Source organism: Gambusia affinis, linkage group LG09 (genome assembly GCF_019740435.1).
Source record: "Gambusia affinis linkage group LG09, SWU_Gaff_1.0, whole genome shotgun sequence".
NCBI lineage: Eukaryota > Metazoa > Chordata > Actinopteri > Cyprinodontiformes > Poeciliidae > Gambusia > Gambusia affinis.
This window is the reverse complement of record NC_057876.1, coordinates 17,480,900-17,499,622: the sequence shown is the minus strand read 5'-3', so window position 1 is coordinate 17,499,622 and position 18,723 is coordinate 17,480,900. Positions and strand designations below refer to the sequence as shown.

The 18,723-nt window shown below is 40.3% G+C and overlaps 2 protein-coding genes across 2 annotated transcripts; both read right to left on the bottom strand.

The window, feature by feature from the left end:
• Positions 1–390: 390 nt before the first annotated feature.
• tgfb5 (transforming growth factor, beta 5) lies at positions 391–12,071 on the bottom strand. Its single transcript, XM_044127020.1, has 7 exons — positions 10,836–12,071; positions 7,658–7,821; positions 6,638–6,770; positions 6,446–6,556; positions 5,167–5,347; positions 4,606–4,759; positions 391–1,443 (listed from the first exon to the last, which is right to left on the bottom strand). Exons 1-7 carry the CDS (start codon positions 11,176–11,178, stop codon positions 1,285–1,287), a joined length of 1,245 nt encoding a protein of 414 aa, XP_043982955.1. The 5' UTR covers positions 11,179–12,071; the 3' UTR covers positions 391–1,284.
• Positions 12,072–14,386: 2,315 nt separating this feature from the next.
• Positions 14,387–17,564, bottom strand: trmt112 (tRNA methyltransferase activator subunit 11-2). Its single transcript, XM_044127021.1, has 4 exons — positions 17,315–17,564; positions 16,500–16,601; positions 16,278–16,370; positions 14,387–14,775 (listed from the first exon to the last, which is right to left on the bottom strand). Exons 1-4 carry the CDS (start codon positions 17,387–17,389, stop codon positions 14,674–14,676), a joined length of 372 nt encoding a protein of 123 aa, XP_043982956.1. The 5' UTR covers positions 17,390–17,564; the 3' UTR covers positions 14,387–14,673.
• Positions 17,565–18,723: the final 1,159 nt, after the last annotated feature.

Here is an 18,723-nt window from a genome sequence, read left to right as displayed (position 1 = left end):
TGCACAAAGTGTTGACCAGAATAATGTTGGACATATTCACTTACACAATTTCACAGCCATCCAGCTGAAAACCAGCACTTCCTGTGGCCGTGGTCGGACTCAACGCAAACCACCTAATTCATCTATAACTGGCTGCTGTTGTGGCAGCCTGGTGTTTGCCCATGATTGGACTGCTTCCTGTCCCTTTATCGTCAGCCGGGACAGAAACTAATCTTGCTCTACGCACAATCACAATAAAACTATAAGAATCACTTTCACATGATTTCCACCCCCACAATGCCTCCAACACACATATACACACACACACACACGCACACACACACACAGTCTCCTCACGCACAAACCACTGGCATACCAGAGAGCCTATATTTAAAATCAGACCCAGAGATGTTTTTTTTTATTTTTTATTTCCAGCATTTAGATATTTTATCAACAGTGGTCAGTGTGGATGCTTGGGTGCACAGAGACTCTGAATCAGGGAGGAGTTTGGAAAACAAAAGGTGTCACAGAATAAGATCAGGAGAACAGGAAGGGCGCCCTCTTATAATAAGATAATGATCGCACGATGAAAAAAAGGGAGTGTGATTATGAGACGCATGCGCCAGGCCTGAATAGTTACAAATTTGCCACGGCTGCAAAATACCACCTTCCAAACGTGTAGCCGTTCCAAATGCGGCCCTATCATCCCACATCTCATTTTCAAAGCCTCTCTTTTCTCCCTCTCTCCTCCCACCACAAATCCCAGAACCTCGAGCGATGCACATAGAAAGAGGGAGAGAAGGAGAGGAGACGAGGGGAGCGTTTAAATCTGGCGTTCCGTGAGTGGTCGGGTCGGTGTCTGGAAACCTTTCACATCCTGTTTACGGCGGGCAGATTTCAGCCTGGGGACCGCAGAGAGCTGGCAGGGCCCCCGCCTGGACGCGGCTCCCGCTTCTCTTTCCTATCTGCTCCCTGAACTCCTTTGCTTTTTCATCTCTGCAGAGTCTGCGAGGCCTCACCTCGCCGCCGCAGGCTTCAAATTAACACCTTTCAGCCTAGAACAAACATGTCTGGGAGTGTCTACCGCTGAGGCTTGGTCCTGATGGAAAAAAAAGGCTTTTCTGAGTTTTAATATACAGAAACACATGTTTAATAAACCTATGTAGTCATATTTACAGGGTCCAACGTCAAACGGAAAGTTCCAGAGAGTGAAGCATGACCGTGAGGAGCAAAAAAAAAATCCTGACGTCTGATCCAGTCTGCCAGGAAGGATCCATCTCAGTTAGCAGAGTTCTCCTGATTTTATCAGCGACACTTGCAGGATTTGACCACCATGTTGGAGAGCTGCTCGACTCGAGGCGTGCGGCCGATGAAGTACATGATGGTGAGGGGCTCCAGGTCCTGAGGGACGCAGCAGGGGGAGGCGGAGGCCTCCGGGTTCAGCTTGTTGTATAGCGGCAGGATCTGACCAGAGGAGAGACAGGAGAAGATTTTTTTATTAAATACCACAAAAATCAATTTTTCTTCTGAGAACGATGAGATCCTGCCTCAGCAAGGGTTTTGGCTGAGGGCTTTGGTTGTTATACAAGAGTTGTCGGGTTGTTTTTCTTACATCGCCAGGCAACTAAAGCATGGTTTGACTTTGTGGGAAATAAGAGTTATATAAGAAAACTTGATGCCATTCTCACATTTTTATGGTAAAAACAAAACAGCAGCCAGAAGACAGTCGACAATACAGTCCTGCTGGAAAGTTTCTGGACTTATTCTAATAAATCCACATGCAACTCTCTGCAGTCTCAAAATAAGAACCGAGTTAAACCAATGGATCACTATTCACTCTTTATTTCATTAAAGCCTTTCTGGCAGCTCCAGATATTTCAGGGAATTATCCTACAAGTGGCGCATTCTTCTTCTGAAACGTTTCACCATTCTTCTTGGCAAAAATGTAAAAGTTGAATCGGTCTGAATGAGGAATGTGGATGTGAAGCCAGTTGGGAGTCTCTCTGGAGATCCTCTGCTGGCTCACAAACTCCCTCCTCGTTTTCACTACTGTGTTCTGCTGGCGAGTTCAGGTCAGCGGCTCTCACACGTTTTACAGGTGATCAGCCATTTACTACCAGGCTTATTATTTAGCACCAGACAATCTGTCATGAAATGTCTTTATCTGAGGAATGTCTCAGTGATTTTGGCTTCTCAAATGGATATTCTCTTTGTTTACCGATATCCTGATATCAGCAGAAATATAAAGGCTAACAATAAATGTTAGAAATTTAAAATGAAACTTGGATTAAAAAATCAGACTGGAGGGAGGGAAGGATGGATGGATGGATGGATGGATGGATGGATGGATGGATGGATGGATGGATAAATAGACGGATGTATAAATGTATATGGATGGATGAATGGACAAATGGATGGATGGATGGATGGATGGATGGATGGATGGATGGAAAGATGGATGGATGGATGGATGGATGGATGGATGGATGGATGGATGGATGGATGGATGGATGGATGGATGGATGGATGGATGGAACTAATGTTCAGAATTTTTGATATGGAACAGGGAATAAAATAAACAAACTGTGAATATATTTGACATTTTTGTATCGTTCAATGTCCAGATCTGAAGTATCTGTCAGATCTGTATTTTCCAGATGTGACGGTTCTGCAGCAGCAGCCTTCACGCTTGTGGAGCTGAAGGTGTTTAATCAGCCTGTACGCTGTGTGAGGTGGCAGCCATTCATGACTCTGGGCTGAACCAGCCTCAGCTAACTGAGCTGCTAGCCACCACAAACAAAGGTCTTCAAGGTCATTTAGGAGAAAAACATTTCCCACACTTCAAACCATCCATGTCTTAAAGTCAGGCAGAGAGCTGATTTGAGCTTGGATCAGGCAGGGGTCCGTTTCACCAGAGAGACCGCTCAGGTTTTTCTTGACAATCGCAGATGTTTCTGTTTATATAATTTGGCTGAGTGTCCACGCTGACATGTCTGTCAGTGTTTCCAGTGAAAATTATTTAGCACGAGAGGCCATGAATCTTCACATCGGAGGGAAATATAATTTGGAAAAAAAAGAACTCATTTGTCTTCACTTGGCCTCACTGGAAAAGGTTGTCGAAAATCTTCATTCCATAATAATTGGCACACAAAAAACCCAAAACGAAATAAGAATGCAGCAATTTGAAGGTCTGAGGCTATTAGTCAATAGAAAACAGCAAACCACAAGTTGGATGTAGAAACTGCAGGAAAGTTAGAAAAGGAGCATTTTTTCCTCCCTGTTGCATCAGATCTTTTTATAACACTATTGGTGTTCGGACTGAAACCAAATGTAGTTTTGAGAGTTAAATGTTTTCCCATCGTTTCTTGATATACGATTTCAGCTGCTGAACGGATCAATTTGTGAGCCAAATGTGTTCAGTGGTTGACATGTCAGAACCGCAGACAGATTACAGAACCGGCTGGAGTCCTTTACTACCGGGACACCTGGTTTTAATACGTGCAGAAAGAGATTTAGGTTTTTGAGAGAATCTTGCTGAAATAAGCAAAACGAAACACCTAAGAAACATCAGTCTGACATTGTGATGTTGTTCTGGGATGGTTCTACATGCACCTACCGGTACGTTTTTATCTTGTCATTGCCTAAAGTGAGCAGGTAATGCTGTGCAAAACTTTAAAACCACAGATTTCTTCTTACTTTGCTTCAAATGAGTCAGCTTTTCTTAATATCTTGAACGAAGGAAGATTTATCAAAAGAAAAAAAAAAGGTGTTTGGAGACCAATTAAGAGCAGAAACGTCTATTGGTAGATGTTTAGCTGAAAAACGTATCACGATATAAGAGTTTCACATCAGTTGATATTAAAAATTAGATAATTGTTTTGTTTGTTTTTTAAATATTTGAAATACTGCCAAACTGGTGGCATGACTTTTTCTTTTTTATCCACCACAGTTTTCACTCTGTACCATTGTTTTTTTATTTTAAGTAGAAATAAGGCACGATGACTGAACCTTAAACTGCTGCTGCGGCAGTTACTCAACAGGTTGTTGCTAGGTAACTAAAGAGTGAGTGAGTTGCTAGGTAACCAAACAGTGAGTGAGTTAGAGTTCACCAAACTTTGCTTAGCTGGCCGTGAATAGTTGAGCAGCTAAAGTCTTTCCTCTGCCTACATCACCCAGAATGCTGTGCGTTTCTGGATAAGAGTTCAGTGAATAATCTATATATTAAATATTGAACCCTTATTTCTCAGCCTGCAGGTTTGCTTCTGGTTCCTACCGTTTCAAAAAGTAGAGACGGATCCTTTAGTTATCAGGTTCCTCTTCTGTGGAAACAACTCCCAGTTTTACACCCTGTCTACTTTCAAAATCAGGCTTACATTCAGCAAATAAATACAAACATATGGTGCTTCTCTATAGGAATGTTATTCATGCATAAAGGAATAGTCATTTGTTGACACGTTTAGTTCTTAAAGAGAAATCAGATGAAAGTGATTTTACAGGCTCTGCATTTAGTCACAAAACCCTGGATAGGTGCGTCTCCACTGATCTGAAGAATCTATTCTTCACAAACCAGCCAGATTGTTCAGCTCCAGTCACACATTACTTTAGCGTTTGATCCGTGAAACCCACCATGTTGTAGTGGTTGTTGGCACTCCAGAGGTACGGACAGTTACCAGCACAGAAATTGGCTCTGTAACCTTTTGGCTCGTGGATCCACTTCCAGTTGAGGTCCCGCCTGAAGTCGATGTAGAGCGAGCGCAGGCAGCAGCCCTGATCCGACCCTCTGGGAAACATAAAGGCAGACACACAAAGTGACTTTTCAGCTTTCCATCCCGCTCTGCAGTATCTGGGGCAGCGACCCAGAGCTGGGTCATGGGAAAAATACAACAGGTTACTGCCATCACAAAGTAATGAGCATGCAGTGCTGCCAGCGTTTTCTCCTGCAGCACGAGGTAGTCTAAATAAAACACTGCACACCCGTCGGCCTGCTCTCTAAACACAGGGTCAGTGCTGTTAGGGTTTCCACACAATAGTCTGCAAAGTGGGTCAGGAGGGGAAAAAAATGAAATATGAAATAAGGCATCCACCACAGGTATTCTTCAAAATGACCAGAGTGAAGACAGTGGAGGAGAGTCAGAGCTGTCAGTAAGAGAGAGAAACCCGCACATGAGCGGCTGGACGGCGGCCTACCGGGAGCAGGTTGTGGTTTCTGTGGCCGCCGCCCGCCGCTTACGGTTCTTCTTAGCCGGGTTGTCCACTCGATCGCTGGGCAGCAGGGTGAGGATGAGGTGAGGCGTCTTGGAGCTGAAATCCGGCTGGCCTTTAATCTGACCGGACTTCCTCATCTGACGAATCCGCTCGTCATCGACACCTACAGAGAGCAACCAGACGGTCCGATAAAAAACCACCAGCTAAAATTCACTCCAATTCAAATGAAAATACTTTATTGATCCCAAAGGGAAATTAAATGTTGTTGTAACTCAAATTATTCCAGATTCCTCAAATAGTTATTTCCAGTTGTTATTTTGATTTTATGTGATAAATCAAAATAACAAATCGCAAAAGTTTTTACACATAAAAATCTGAAAAGTGTGGCATGCACATGTATCTAGCCCCTCTGAGTCGCTTCTCGCTCCACATGCAGCTTTACGTGTTTTGATTGAGATAGCTAAAACATCTCAAGCTGAACAGACAGACAAATGCTGCAGCTGCGCTTTTCTTTCTCCAATGACATTGTGCTTCTGAGGAAGGCAAAATGAAAAAACTTATTTTCCAAGTTTTTAAGGAGTAAATGAAGCATAAAGGAATGCGATACAGATGTTCTGCATAAATTTTTTTTTTTTTAAATCCAGCACTGACGACCTGACAGTTTGTCTGACTTTATGATTTTACTGTCTCTTTTTGAACCACAGGAGCACAAACACAAGCCCCTGCTTGTCTTTCGAGTATCACAAATTGCATATTTTTTTTCCGAGTGTGAGAAAAAAAAAATTCAGACTTGGCAGAGCTGAGTGCAAATCCTCTGAGCGCCATAATTTGAGGGCCTACATGAGGCAACACAAACAAACAGTCTGGAATTAAACAGTATCTCAGTGTGCGGAGGAACAGTTTCGCCTTTATTCCTGCACGATAGTGAGCAAGTGATTCATGGATCCTTTTTAAAGCTTCTTACATAATATTCTCCTCTTTGAGTTCACAACTCATGATCTGGAGGATGGATGGTATCATAATAAATCTGCAAAGCTGAATTACTCATTTTCACAGCGATGCAGCAGAGGTTTAAGTTTGCTTCTTTTGTGTTCTGCGGTTCTCCAAGCCATTTATTTTGACATGCAAATAATGTGCAGTCATGTATAAACAGTCAACATCTAAACAAGCAATGTGCAGCCCACAAAAAAGGCAGCAGTCCTGCTCAACAGGCTGAACCTCAAACGCATAATTAATCTGAAGCCAAGACATGAGAACGAACCAGCGAACAGCGCCTCCAGCTCCTCGCTCTTGTTAGGGACGATGTTGTTGGTGGATGGGACAAAGGTGCAGCAGGGACAGTGGACGCCCAGCTTCAGGCCAAGATTGTTTTCTGAAGAAGAACGCGATAGAAGAAAACATGAAGATGAACCGTACAAACAGATGTTTGCATCATAGGCGGCAGGAAGCCAACCTGGATCTGACACCCAGTCTTTGATTGTTTCTGTGACGTCCAAGGAGAGCCAGGCTCCTTTTTCTCTCAGCTGGACGGTCCGAGAGTCGATGTAGCGCTGAATGGACGTGCTGTCTTCCTCTGGCTTCAGTATCTGGAAGAGCAAACATGCAGGAAGAAAAGGACAGAGTTCATGTACTCCAGCAGACGGGACTGGCAGACCAGTCGGAAACACAGGAATCACATTTTGTATGGTCAGTGAATAATGCGGCCTTGCTAACTGGATAGCTTTGGCACATGCAACAGAAAGTTTGTTTTGTAAAACTAAAATCTGCTGTTCACACAGGCTGACACTTAAACAGGAAACTTTATGAAGAGTCCAGATAACTTTGAGTTTAAGGCGGACTTCAGCAGACAGCAGGATGACTGAACAGTTTTTGCTAGCAGTTAACAGACCAAAAGCTGGGCTTGGTTGAGGTTGTTAGGTAACGGCACAGTCCCCGTTCATTTCTGACTTAATAAAACTGCTAATTTTTCAGATACCAAAAATCTTTCATTTATTTCCAAAAAACAGCTTTTGTTTAAGGAGTTTTAGTTTTAGGAGGAGTTGAGACCCAAATTGAAGTATAAAAATTTACAAAAAGTAAAAAAGTATTAATAAACAAGCTATAAAAAAAATTGCAAAAGCTAAGATTGGGGCAAACTTTTGGTCATTTTGCCCCTTTCCCATTTTGCACCTTCACATTTTTCATCTTTTCATAGTGAAAAATCTGGGCAAAAAGAGCCAGCTGCCACAGACCATTGTGAACGTGGAGGAGTATCAATTCAATGCATCAATTCAAACCCAACTTGAAGAGGTTTTGTTTCTGCTTTGACAAGTTTAAAGTAACTTCATGTAATCTATTCAAGGTCTCATGCATTTAAATGTAGTTGGACTCAGGGGGTTAGGGTTGGGGATTTAACAATTTGTTCAATTCTATAACTTGTGAAATTATATTTTAACCTTTGACATGAAACTTGTGAACCATGGACAAGGTGTACCTGGTAGAGCTCCACTCTTTGCTCCGAGGCCCGAGCCTGAGGGTTGGGAGCTCTGAAGATCCTGAACTCAGCCTTGACCAGGGTGCTGTTGATCAGATCCACGTCACTGACGTCAAAGTGGACCACTCTGTAGTAGAGGTTCGGTGCCGCCGGCTGCACAGCATCTGGACGGGAGAGAAACCCAGAACTATGACTAACGGTCAAGTCTTCAGACTGTGGGACTGATGCATTGTCTCGGACATAATTACTGCTGATGAGAGTCTTCAGGCTAAATTACAGGCTTAAAGTGTTGGGTTTTATGTATAATGTATGGATGATTGATAGGTAGAGTGCATGAAAGAAAATCACCCAGTTATGTAATTACATAATACCCAGCTCAATTACCCTTCAATCTGCAACCGTTCTGTTAAACCAAAACCCACTGCCACCACAAAAGACTTGCTAACTGGTTCCTCTGCAGCAGCGCAGCACATTGGACACCCCATCTTAAACAACCACACTCTTAATGCACCAAAAGCTTTTATAAAATGAAGCAATCCCACTCTTAGGTAATCTCCTTTTCTTGTTAGAGTGATTGATTCTCTATCAGCCTCTACATTTAAAAATACAATAATCCAAGAGTGATGCAATTAAGAACTTTTTCCTATCCAGTTGTTAATCAATTAATCCAACAATTAAACAGTTTCTTCCTACACACCATTGATGTAAAGTCCATCCGAAAGCACGCAGCTTTTCACATGTTAGTATTTGAAGTATTTTTCTGGCTGCAGATGCATCCTTTGCTACAAATGATCAAGTGTGCACTAAAGGAATGCTATGTTATTGCATTTTAGACAATAAAATGTTTATTTCCTTATTTAAAAAAAAAATTATTTGAATTATTTGTTCACTTGCATTTTTAATGTGCTTCTAATATTGTTTAAAATTAGCTAAAAAAATTCTGCAGAATGTTGCGATTTTTTTTATATTCGATTTATCAATTGATCGTAAGACTAATTGATAGATCAATTTCTACACGTCCATGCATATCTACTGTCCACTTGTAAAAATTGTCCACAATATTTTATAACTCCAACTTTAAGTTTAAGATGACAATTATAAAAACCACACAGTTTCAGATTTTTAGAACCTTCAAACAATTTGCAAAAAAAAAATCAAAAATCAGGCATTAGTTTTTCAAAACTTTATATTTATTTACCTTTTGGTGGAAAGGAAAGGACTCACCTATGTCAGCATTTGTGCAAGAAACAAACCTGTTACAATACAATCTGTTTTTATAATTAATTAAACTAATTTCTAATTTTAGAACAATTTTAATCAATGAACAAAATCCTACTGAAAGCAGATCAGCTGAAGGGTGACGGTTCTCTCAGTGCTTTAGTACATTTTTTTTTCAGCTTCATAAAATCAACATAATGTTCAGATACTGTTCATCAGATGGATTTTTTTTCTAAACCTGAGAAGTCCTTTGTTTGTCTACGCCACTGATTTTTTAAGCAACACGCCACAGGCGGGTGGAAGAAGATGAGGGAAACTCCAAGGCATTTCACTGGTAATGACTGGGAGCTCATCAGCATAGAAAAATCATAAAAACACCAGTGGAGACATGCAAAAGGATGATTCGAAAGTATAGTTTGATTTCTGTAATTTTAAGAAAGATTATTGGGGGATTGAGCAATTTTCCATAAGAAAAACTAGTTTTTCAAAGTTCTTAGTTCTTTTACGTTGTCTTCTTGTGTTGTGAGATGACTTTCTCTTTTCCTGAATCAGAAAATGGCTTCTTGGTTGAATGAAAATGGTTTAAAGTATAAACATGTTGACGGTAATGAGGTTATTTTTGCTCTTGGCTGTAAAAAGAAATTACAAATAGCTTCCTGTTTGGTGTTGAAGCCATGTTGTAATGGCTCTGATGGTAATTTAATGTCAACACTAGTGCATATGCAAGCCTTGCATGTAAACTTTTAGAATATATACTTTGTTATTTTGAAAGTGATAAAACACATAAAGAAGAACCAACATTCTTCTACAAGATTAATTTTTACTTACAGATCAAAACTAACATAAAATAATAACCAAATAAGAAACTCTGGGTTTGTAATTAAGCTAAAGATTATTTGATTACTAAATTATTTGATTATTGAAATAATTTGGACTCTCAAAAATAAAATATTCATAATTCATGCTTGGATCCCACATTACTAATGCAACCTAAACCAATAGCCATGAAGTAAGAATTATTTAGCTCTTGAAAATAAAAGTGTTTTTCGTTGTTTGGTCATTGTGGGGGGGTTACAACTCTGACCTATGTTTCTCTGTAATGAATCATTTCAAGGCGTGGACTGAACAAGTAATGCCAAACTTTATGCACCAAACAGTGATGCAACATTAACTCTGGGGATTTTTGGAGAAATTAAAGTAAAGAATAGGGAGATTACAGATGGTTTAACAGTTTTAAACAGGTTTAACCCTTCAATAGGCAATTCACTCCATATACTGACACCTAGTGGGAATCCAGTGTAAATGATCTCAGCCCATAAATCTGGCAGCTAGAAATAACCAGAGAATCACCTGGGAATCGATTAGATTGTCTCGGTGACATGACGCCATTACAGGGAAATAAAGTGTAAATCACATCAATGAACAGCAAATAAGAAATATACGATGTTTACATTCTGACGGGTCGATTTAATGTTGGGAAAAATTGTATTTATCAGCTGATAAAATGTTGACAAAAAAAAAAGAAGAAATTACATAAAAATGCGACGTGATTTACGTTTCGCGTCTTTTTTATTTCATAAAGCTGAAATACAAAGGATGACATAAAGCGTCTCAGGTTGGGAAGTGGAGCTAATGTTCAAGTCAAATGAAGATGCCGATTAAAAGTGGTTATAAGACATTTAATTTCTATAATTGTGTTTAAACTCATAATCTTCTGTTTTTTTAAATGCTATAAATTAAATTTCCCCAGTGGTTTTCTCTCAGAAAATGAGTTACTGATATATATTAGTTATTCATCTATCTTTTTTTTCTCCAAGTCTAAACACACGTGTTCACCTTGGAGGGCAAGTCAAATAAAACAATATTGTTTTTAATTATTAAAACAGTGACGAGCGTGCATTAAAACAGTCTGGGACCAAACCATATTTACAGCTGACCCTGTTGACCTCCGGACACTTACTGGAGTCGGTGCGGGGGGGCTGCATGTCGATCCTCTGCACTTCTTTGGCATAATAATCCTCCTCGCTGCTCTCGCGCTCGCACGCGGAATCGGCCAGCCGCGTGCGCTCCTTCAGCAGCTCCCGCGTGCTGTTGTAAAGAAGCATGACCTCGGCTGGTACGGAGCCCGACGGCGGATCGTCATCGTCCTCCGGCGGGCTGCGGATGCGCAGCTTGCTGAGGATCTGGCCGCGCACCGCCTCGATGCGCCGCGACTTCTGCGCGTCCAGGTCGATGGACTGACACGTGTTGATCCCCTCGGAGAGACGCAGAAGGAGCAGGAGGGCGATGAAGGGGAGCCACATGGTCGCCCGGCAGAGGGGATGAGGGAAGAAATTACCTGCCTGAACGGTGAGGCTGCGTCTCCGAATCAAACGCGCAGGAAATGTGATCCAAAAGTGCCAACAGTCTCAACTTTTTCCACCTCTGATCTATTAGAATTATAACATTAAACAGATAACCAACTTTTCCTCTCTGCTCTCATTAAGTTGTACATGCGCCCGTCATATATTAGAAATAGAAGAGGCATTGTCATTATTTAAAACAAACTAAATCACTGATGTAGTCGTCTTTCTAACTAAATTAGAATTAACGTCCCGTTGTCCCGGTACCAGTACGTGAGAAATTAAAGCTTCATCAGTCTCCGCTTCCCGCCGTCCATCCTCGCATATTTGAGCAGCTTTCAGGAGACCAACGCAGAGTCATTACAGGAGCTCAGCCCATGTCGCAAATCCTGCAAACAGAAAAACCTGCAGCGGCCGCAGTTTATCCGAGGCAGCACAGCTCCAGCGCTCTCACCTCTGAAAGACGCATCTGTGGAGCAGAAAACTGGCCCATATCCGCTTCCACAAAATACAGCTACAGTCCCAAAAAGACCAAATAAGGTCCTCCCACCCCCCCGATTTAGGTGAGAAGGCCGAATGCACTTAGAATATATTTCTATATGAAAAACACGTATGATTTATGTTGGAACAAAAACGGAAGTCCTTTACTGTCTCTCACATGAGCAAAAAACATGAGGAATAAAATAAAAATACACGAAGCAGAGAAACATGAAACAAGTCCCTTTGCAGCAAACTTTCAGAAATAGAAAGAAATCTTGCAATGAATTTGGAAATCTTCCTCTTAACGAGCGAGGTTTGTCTGGTAAAAACACAGAGACCTGGCGGATGATGTGAGTGCATTATCCTGCAGATCCTCAGTGAGAAACAGAGCCCCAAACAGAGAGAGCCTCTCAGGGAAAAGAGGAGGAGGAGGAGGTGCTAGTGGGGCGGATGCCACCAGGGTGAAGGGAGTGTGTGTCATTATGTAGGCAGAAGTAATCCTCTCACTATAGAGTCTCACAGAGTTGCACATTTTGCAGTATTTACCCATCAGAAATGCAGCTCAGCAGGTAAACATCCCGTGTGCCAGGACTGCGCCATAATCCCTGACCAACATTAAGGCTGACCGCAGGTTTATTACCGGGGACCAGGCTATTAAGTCTATATGGGTCAGCAAAACACAACAAGGAAACTCCATTTAGCTCAAGATAAATATTTGGACTCACTTTACTTATTAGAAGCCCATTCAGAGTGGAACAGGACAGGAATATCCTGTACTGTCTCACGTCGGGGTTATTGAGGTGTTACAGCCACTATTCTACTAGTAAGCTGCTACTTTAATATGCAGGGCCGCCATATTGGATTTTAAGGTCGGGACTGTCGAGGAATTCCCAATTTATCAATTTCTGCCAGTGTACTTTATTTATGGACAGCAGAGCAAAGGGGATGGATTACAAACACAAAGTTCATTTTTTAAACACCGTTTTAAAAAATAATATTATTTCTCTGCACTTCACAATTAAACTCTACTTTGAGTTGGTCTATCACATTAAAATGGTAAAAGTTACTAAGGCATGGCTGCAACTAATTGTTGCTGTATAGGTTATTCCAACAATTAATCAGATAAAAAATTGGCACACTGCAGATTTTACATTTAACCACTTAGGCTCATTTTGTACTATATTACAAACGCAATTCTATTTTTAAACAAGAAAATAAACATGTAATTACCTAAAATGCAATAACAGCGTTTATTTAGACTTAATCATTTGAAGCGAAGGATGCCTCTGCAGCTAAAACAAAAACCTTCTAGCATCATCATGTGAAAAGCTCACACCTTTCTGCTCGACTCAATCAACATAGTGTAGCGTTAACCCGTTGACTGTGTATTTTTTAATGAACTAATTAATAATAGTTTAGGCAAAGATGCTTATCAGGATATTTTCTACACAGAATTTGAACGAAGAACCAGGTCAAACTAAAACTGTGACACTTGAGGGGTGCCATAGTTTTAGAGAATAAAGTAACACAACAGTTATTATTATTCTATTAGTTATAAGTATTACTGATAATTAGTAATCATGTTATTCTCAAATTGAGACATGTAATTACATACAGGTGGACACCAACAGAAAACAGGGATTTAAAATGCCTCTGCACTGCAGCTGCATGTTCCCTGAAAAGAATTAGACTTCAAAAGTTCGTTAGCTCAATTTTTACAGACTTCGTTCTCATTAATGACATATGACCCCTGAGCTGATTTGTGCGACCTTTGGAGCAATTAAAGGCATTTCTTGTTTTCCCCAAGATGAAAAGTGTCAACAGTATTTGCCCAGACCTCCAGCTCTCGCACCATGAAAACAGCCTTAAATTATTCATGGATCGGATCCCGGGAGTGATTTGCAGTTTCAGCTTGTTCGCGCCGCTAGCTGAGGAGCTTCGTCGTGATTTTATTAGACCGCTCAGAAAGCAGCCTATCCATTTTTATCTTCAGCTTTACACGCTCAGAGTCGAGCTCCTTTCTTTTCTGTCTGTTCCTCTTCAGTCTCATTGTTAATTACAGCTCAGCACTTCTGGAGGACTATTAATCTGCCAGGGGTGGTTTTTATTGCTGCTCTGCTGCCATCACATTATACCGTTATTATAGTTGCGGGCGCAGGCCTGTAATTGCAGTAAGTAGAAGGGAAAGGTAGGAGAGACTCAGGCAGCCTCAAGGCTTCTGGTCAGGCCAACCCTTCCTTTCATCGTCTGTCCTGGCAGAGTTTCTAAAAATGATAACGAACAAACACGCTCCTGTTCTGACTCGAATCCCGCTTTAATCCAAGGATGGCCAGAAACGAACGGAAAACCTCTTCATTCATCAACGCGGCCTCGCCTCCGTCTGTCAGGAGGATCTGACAAACTGTGGGGCATCTCAGATCCGCGGATCCCGCCCAGGTGGGGTGTCGTGTGTGTGGGTTACAGAGCTGTAATGTGTGGCTTTAAGGAGAGGGGAAAAAAACAGACTTCCTTAAAAACAACTTCCAGCCTGCCTGCTTTTTTCGCCCTCTTTTTCCTTAAAGCCAAATATAGACAAGCCACTGCCACGTCATCCAACCCTGAGAGAGGGCGAGATGGGGTTCAGAGCCGTTCCTCTCAGCGGTTCTACGTCTGTAATATAAGTGAATCCATATTTTCCACAAAAACCTAATGATTTTGGCTGTCAGGAAGCAGTTTTATTGAGAAAGAAAAAGCTGAAACAGTCACAAAAATAAATACAGATCAAACCTCTGGGGTTGGGGGGATTACTCTCAGGGAACATTTCCATCCATTATTCTTCTAATCTTTTCCATCTGCTGGCAGCAGGAGCCGCTTAAAATGTCCTAACTACAACCAACTGAAGGATGCTGCCTTTTCTCCCATGGAGCCGACTCCAACCAGAGTCCAGCGCGTCTCTGAAAAACAAAACAGTCCCGTCTGGGTGGAGGTTTGAGCCGTCTAGGCCTCGTCTTCGTTCAGCAACATGTTGGGGATTCCCCTGGAGATCGGGAACTCTCGACCCGATTCGGGACACTGCAGGCATCCCTCAATCACCTCCACCTGCAGCAGGACAGACAGGAGCTGTGTGAGCTCAGCACCAGATGTCACTTTAGTTAGTTTTTTTTTTAAACATCAAAAGTTTTGCAAAAACATAAAAATCTTATTTTCTGTGGTTTGAGATGAAAATGCCACTCTAACACAGCATTTGGATTTTTTTGGTCATTCCAGTCTTTTTTTTTTTTTTACAAAACCGACCCATTTATTTTTTGACATTGTTTTCAACTAATTTGGACCATTCCATTTCAGAAAATGCATTTATTTCACTTTTTGTGAAACTTTGATGTTTTCCTATATTTGAAAACTTGAAAATAAAAATAAAATGGTAAATCTTTAAAAACCACAACAGATGTATTATGCATTTCTGAAAGTTGGCAAGTTATCTTTTTTCCAAGGGTCATGCAGCTTTTGCAGCTCTATAGAAAGTGTATTTATCTGGAATGAGGGGGGAAAATGGCTCAACAAGTTTTAACGTTGTGAGTCCTGATGTAAGATTTTCCACCAAATCATAGACCAGTCACAATAAGCAATAAATAGGTGCTTTGGTCCCAACTAGTCCACTTTTTAAAGGACAATTTTATTCACAGAGACTTGAGTGTCCATGTTATTTGTTCTTTCAGGTGTTTTATTTATTTATTTTCAATATTTAAAATGTCTTCCAGTTCCAGTGAAGTAAAACTTTGTTGAACTTTCAGGGGCAATTTATCATCCAGCAAAATTTGTTATCATGACAGGCCTAACAAAGTGATTCCAGGTCATGACCTGGGCTAATGCTAGCTAGCTTGGAGCCACATCATGACGTCAATAAATAACTCGTCCAGTAAATGTTTGATCGTCTGAAACGGCTCTGGTAGAAAGCTTAAAAACACAAATCAGAGTTTATCTCAGAATCTTGCACCCATTTCATTTCTAAAACCACAGACTGAATCTTCGTCCAGCAGCGTTACAAGCATGAGCTAAACAGTATCTGAAGCAGGATCATGTTATCTGACCAGCAGTATTTAAGAAGAGTTGGAAATCATGTTTTTGAATTTAGTGTAAAACAGCTGCAGTAAAAACATCCCGATGTGGGACGCTGATCTACTGTATGAAGGGTGGCATCACAATAAAAAGAGGAAAAGTCCGAGAGCTATTATTCCAAAGTAAACAACTTTCTGTTTGTCTTATATCTTAGTTTTTTATTAGACAAATCAAAAGCTGAAGTAACTCCAGAGTTCTGAATATGGTGTTCTTAATATCCTGATTGGTAGTTGCCATCTATGACTGTCTCCAGCCCCTTGACAAAAGTTATTGTCTTCCTCTGGTCCAACCAGGATAAAACCAGTTTACATAGGAACAGAGCCTTAGCGCTGACTGGTGGTAACACAAAGTGTACCAATAATATAAAACAACTAAGCTCTAATCCAGAGCAATAACACATATTATCACTGTAATTTCAAGCAGGACTGTGCAGTAACTATTGCAGCAGCTGTAAGAGTGGACGGTAAAGTCTGAGCGATTTTCACCTCCAGCAGAACTCGGTGCACTTTCTTCAGGAAGTCTTCGTTTTTCTCATAGTCAGGCACCAGCTCACCTGGCAGGTCCTCTCGATGACCCAGCTGGCAAGCGAAAAAAAACAGTGTCACAAATGCTTGTCAGGACAAATGCTAAATACCTGCATAATTTAAACTGTAATTTTATATCTCTGTGCTGCAGAATGGAAGGAAAACTCCTGATCTCTGACCGACCTGGTCTGCAGCCTGGACCAGAGCGCTCCACTCCAGTTTGGGGATCATCCGGCAGACAAACTTAGGGTTAAAATCCACCTCGTTCACCTTCACCTCAGTGGCCTGCACAAAGATCACATCATTCATAAACAACACACTGTCAGATTGGACTATAAAGGTCTCTGATCAACAGCAAATCAGATGAAAAAAAGTTTTCACATCTATCAGCTTGGAGAGAGTTATGAAGCCATTTCTAAGGATTTAAGTTAACCACAGTTAAGAGTCAGGCTTTATGATTCAGTAATACACACAAAAATCATCCTGATGAGTCCCAACACAGTTCAAAAAAATATTCAAAGGACGATGGAAGCAACTAAGCTGACTTTTTTTTGGCGTATGTGCCTTCCCTTATATCTTCACTTTAACAAATTAAATCCTCATTTAAAATCTGCATTTTGTTTTTATTTATTTTTGCCTCATATTAATATCTACTTTATTGATCTAAAATAGTTAAATGTGACAAAACAGTAAATCCAATCTTTTACGCAAAACATAGACATTTCTATAAATAAAAACTGTGAGTGCATAAATTTACCTAAAGTAGCGTATATAAAGGTGCTTTGAATGTGACGTTTTCTCATTTATTATTTTTATCTTATTATTCTACAATTGGGATATAAACACGTAATTTTGTCGTCTCTTTCCTACAACAGCCTCAGTACGTACTGGGTATATTCTATGAAACTTTACACACTTGAATTTAGAAAATTAAATAAGAAATCAAAATAGCTCGGTGTTAGCATTAGCCTAAATGCTAGCCGACTTTAGCGGTTTACCTTGATTAGCAGCGGGTATCCCTTGGTTACTCCCTTCACGTGCGACGTCAACATGTTGTGCGTAAGTAGTTTCATGTTTAAACAAAAGTTTAAAAGGTCACCGATAATAAGAGCTGAATGAGCCACAGAGAGACAGCTTGTTATTAACGTAATTTAAAGCTGAAGCGCTAACATGTGTACGAGAAGTACTGTTGTTGCACCACCAAAATGAGTCCGGACGATCTCTGACTTGGTGACAGTTAGTTCCGAGTTGTTGCCGAAAAGCAGTAGTCGTTTTCAATACAGTTCTAGTACTCAGCATTGTTTTAATCCCATCTGTTTTATTTATTTTTACAAAACTTTTGCTGAGTTGATGTGAATTAACATTTGTCCAGGTCCTGTGTTTTTGGTTTAATTTATTTTTTTTCTTGCCTTTTCTTTAAAAGAAAAAAATAGAGCAAACAGTGTAATTTTAGCATGTTTTTGTGACATTGATTCAACTTTAAATGCATTTTTTAAGTAACCATGATTGCAATCTACTCTCTGTTTAAAAAATATATATTTTATATCCGTGTGTTTCCTGTAGATTATTAGCCAACTTTAGCATCATTTAAGTACAAAAAAATCCTTCAATACAACAGTTTTAATCACAGCCATGAAAGCTGCAGTCAGGCGTCACATAACAAACCAGACACTTATATTTAGGCTCCCAGTAATTACAATGGAAGCTTGTTTTCTCCAGGTACTGCAGTATTTTGCTTCCAAAACGATCTTCAGACCACCTTCTGAAGGTCAGGACAAAATAAGTTTTTTAGTTTTTCAGGATTACAAAATAATGATTTTCTAATATTGACATAACAGCAAAAACTATGTAATTCTTTAATAAAATTAATTTAATATCGCAAAGATTTAACTAATGTAGACGTCTTTCTATATTTTTCCATTATATAGTAAATGGAAAAATTCAATCATAAGGAGAAAAAAAGTAAGTAGTAATTAAAAAAATTTCATGGTGGGTGATGCTTTTCTTCATCAGAGAGATCAGAGATGTTGAATAAAAAACTTGATAGACTGCAAAGGGTCAGAGAACAGAGCAGAGATTCACCTTTCAGCAGAGTTACACTGGAATGGATCAAAATACATTCAGATGTTAGAATGGCCCAGTTAGTAAAAATGTTACAAACTAGTAAATACAAACCAATACTTTTAGTCAATAACATCCCAAAAGTCAAAGAAAGTTGCATATGCATAGAGCAAATATTTGTAAAAGTTTAACACAACAAAAACCAAGTAATTGAAGGATTGGGAAAAAAGAACATCACTCCCTCTTGGTAAATAAACACATTTATTCACTGACTTGAGGAGAGGTCAAAGGTCAGTACAATTAGAACAAAGGACTACAGTAAAACTTGCAGGACTTTTCAGCAGGC

What these genes read in the sequence shown, in the direction of transcription:
- tgfb5 (XM_044127020.1), bottom strand. Translation starts at nt 11,178, where the DNA reads ATGTGGCTCCCCTTCATCGCCCTCCTGCTCCTTCTGCGTCTCTCCGAG. An exon ending in GCCCCCCCGCACCGACTCCA is followed by an intron (nt 7,822 to 10,835) that starts GTAAGTGTCCGG and finishes TCTCCCGTCCAG; the next exon opens with ATGCTGTGCAGCCGGCGGCA. An exon ending in CCAACAACCACTACAACATG is followed by an intron (nt 1,444 to 4,605) that starts GTGGGTTTCACG and finishes TCCTCTGGTCAG; the next exon opens with ATCCTGCCGCTATACAACAA.
- trmt112 (XM_044127021.1), bottom strand. Translation starts at nt 17,389, where the DNA reads ATGAAACTACTTACGCACAACATGTTGACGTCGCACGTGAAGGGAGTA. An exon ending in GATACCCGCTGCTAATCAAG is followed by an intron (nt 16,602 to 17,314) that starts GTAAACCGCTAA and finishes ATCTTTGTGCAG; the next exon opens with GCCACTGAGGTGAAGGTGAA. An exon ending in TGCACCGAGTTCTGCTGGAG is followed by an intron (nt 14,776 to 16,277) that starts GTGAAAATCGCT and finishes GTCCTGCTGCAG; the next exon opens with GTGGAGGTGATTGAGGGATG.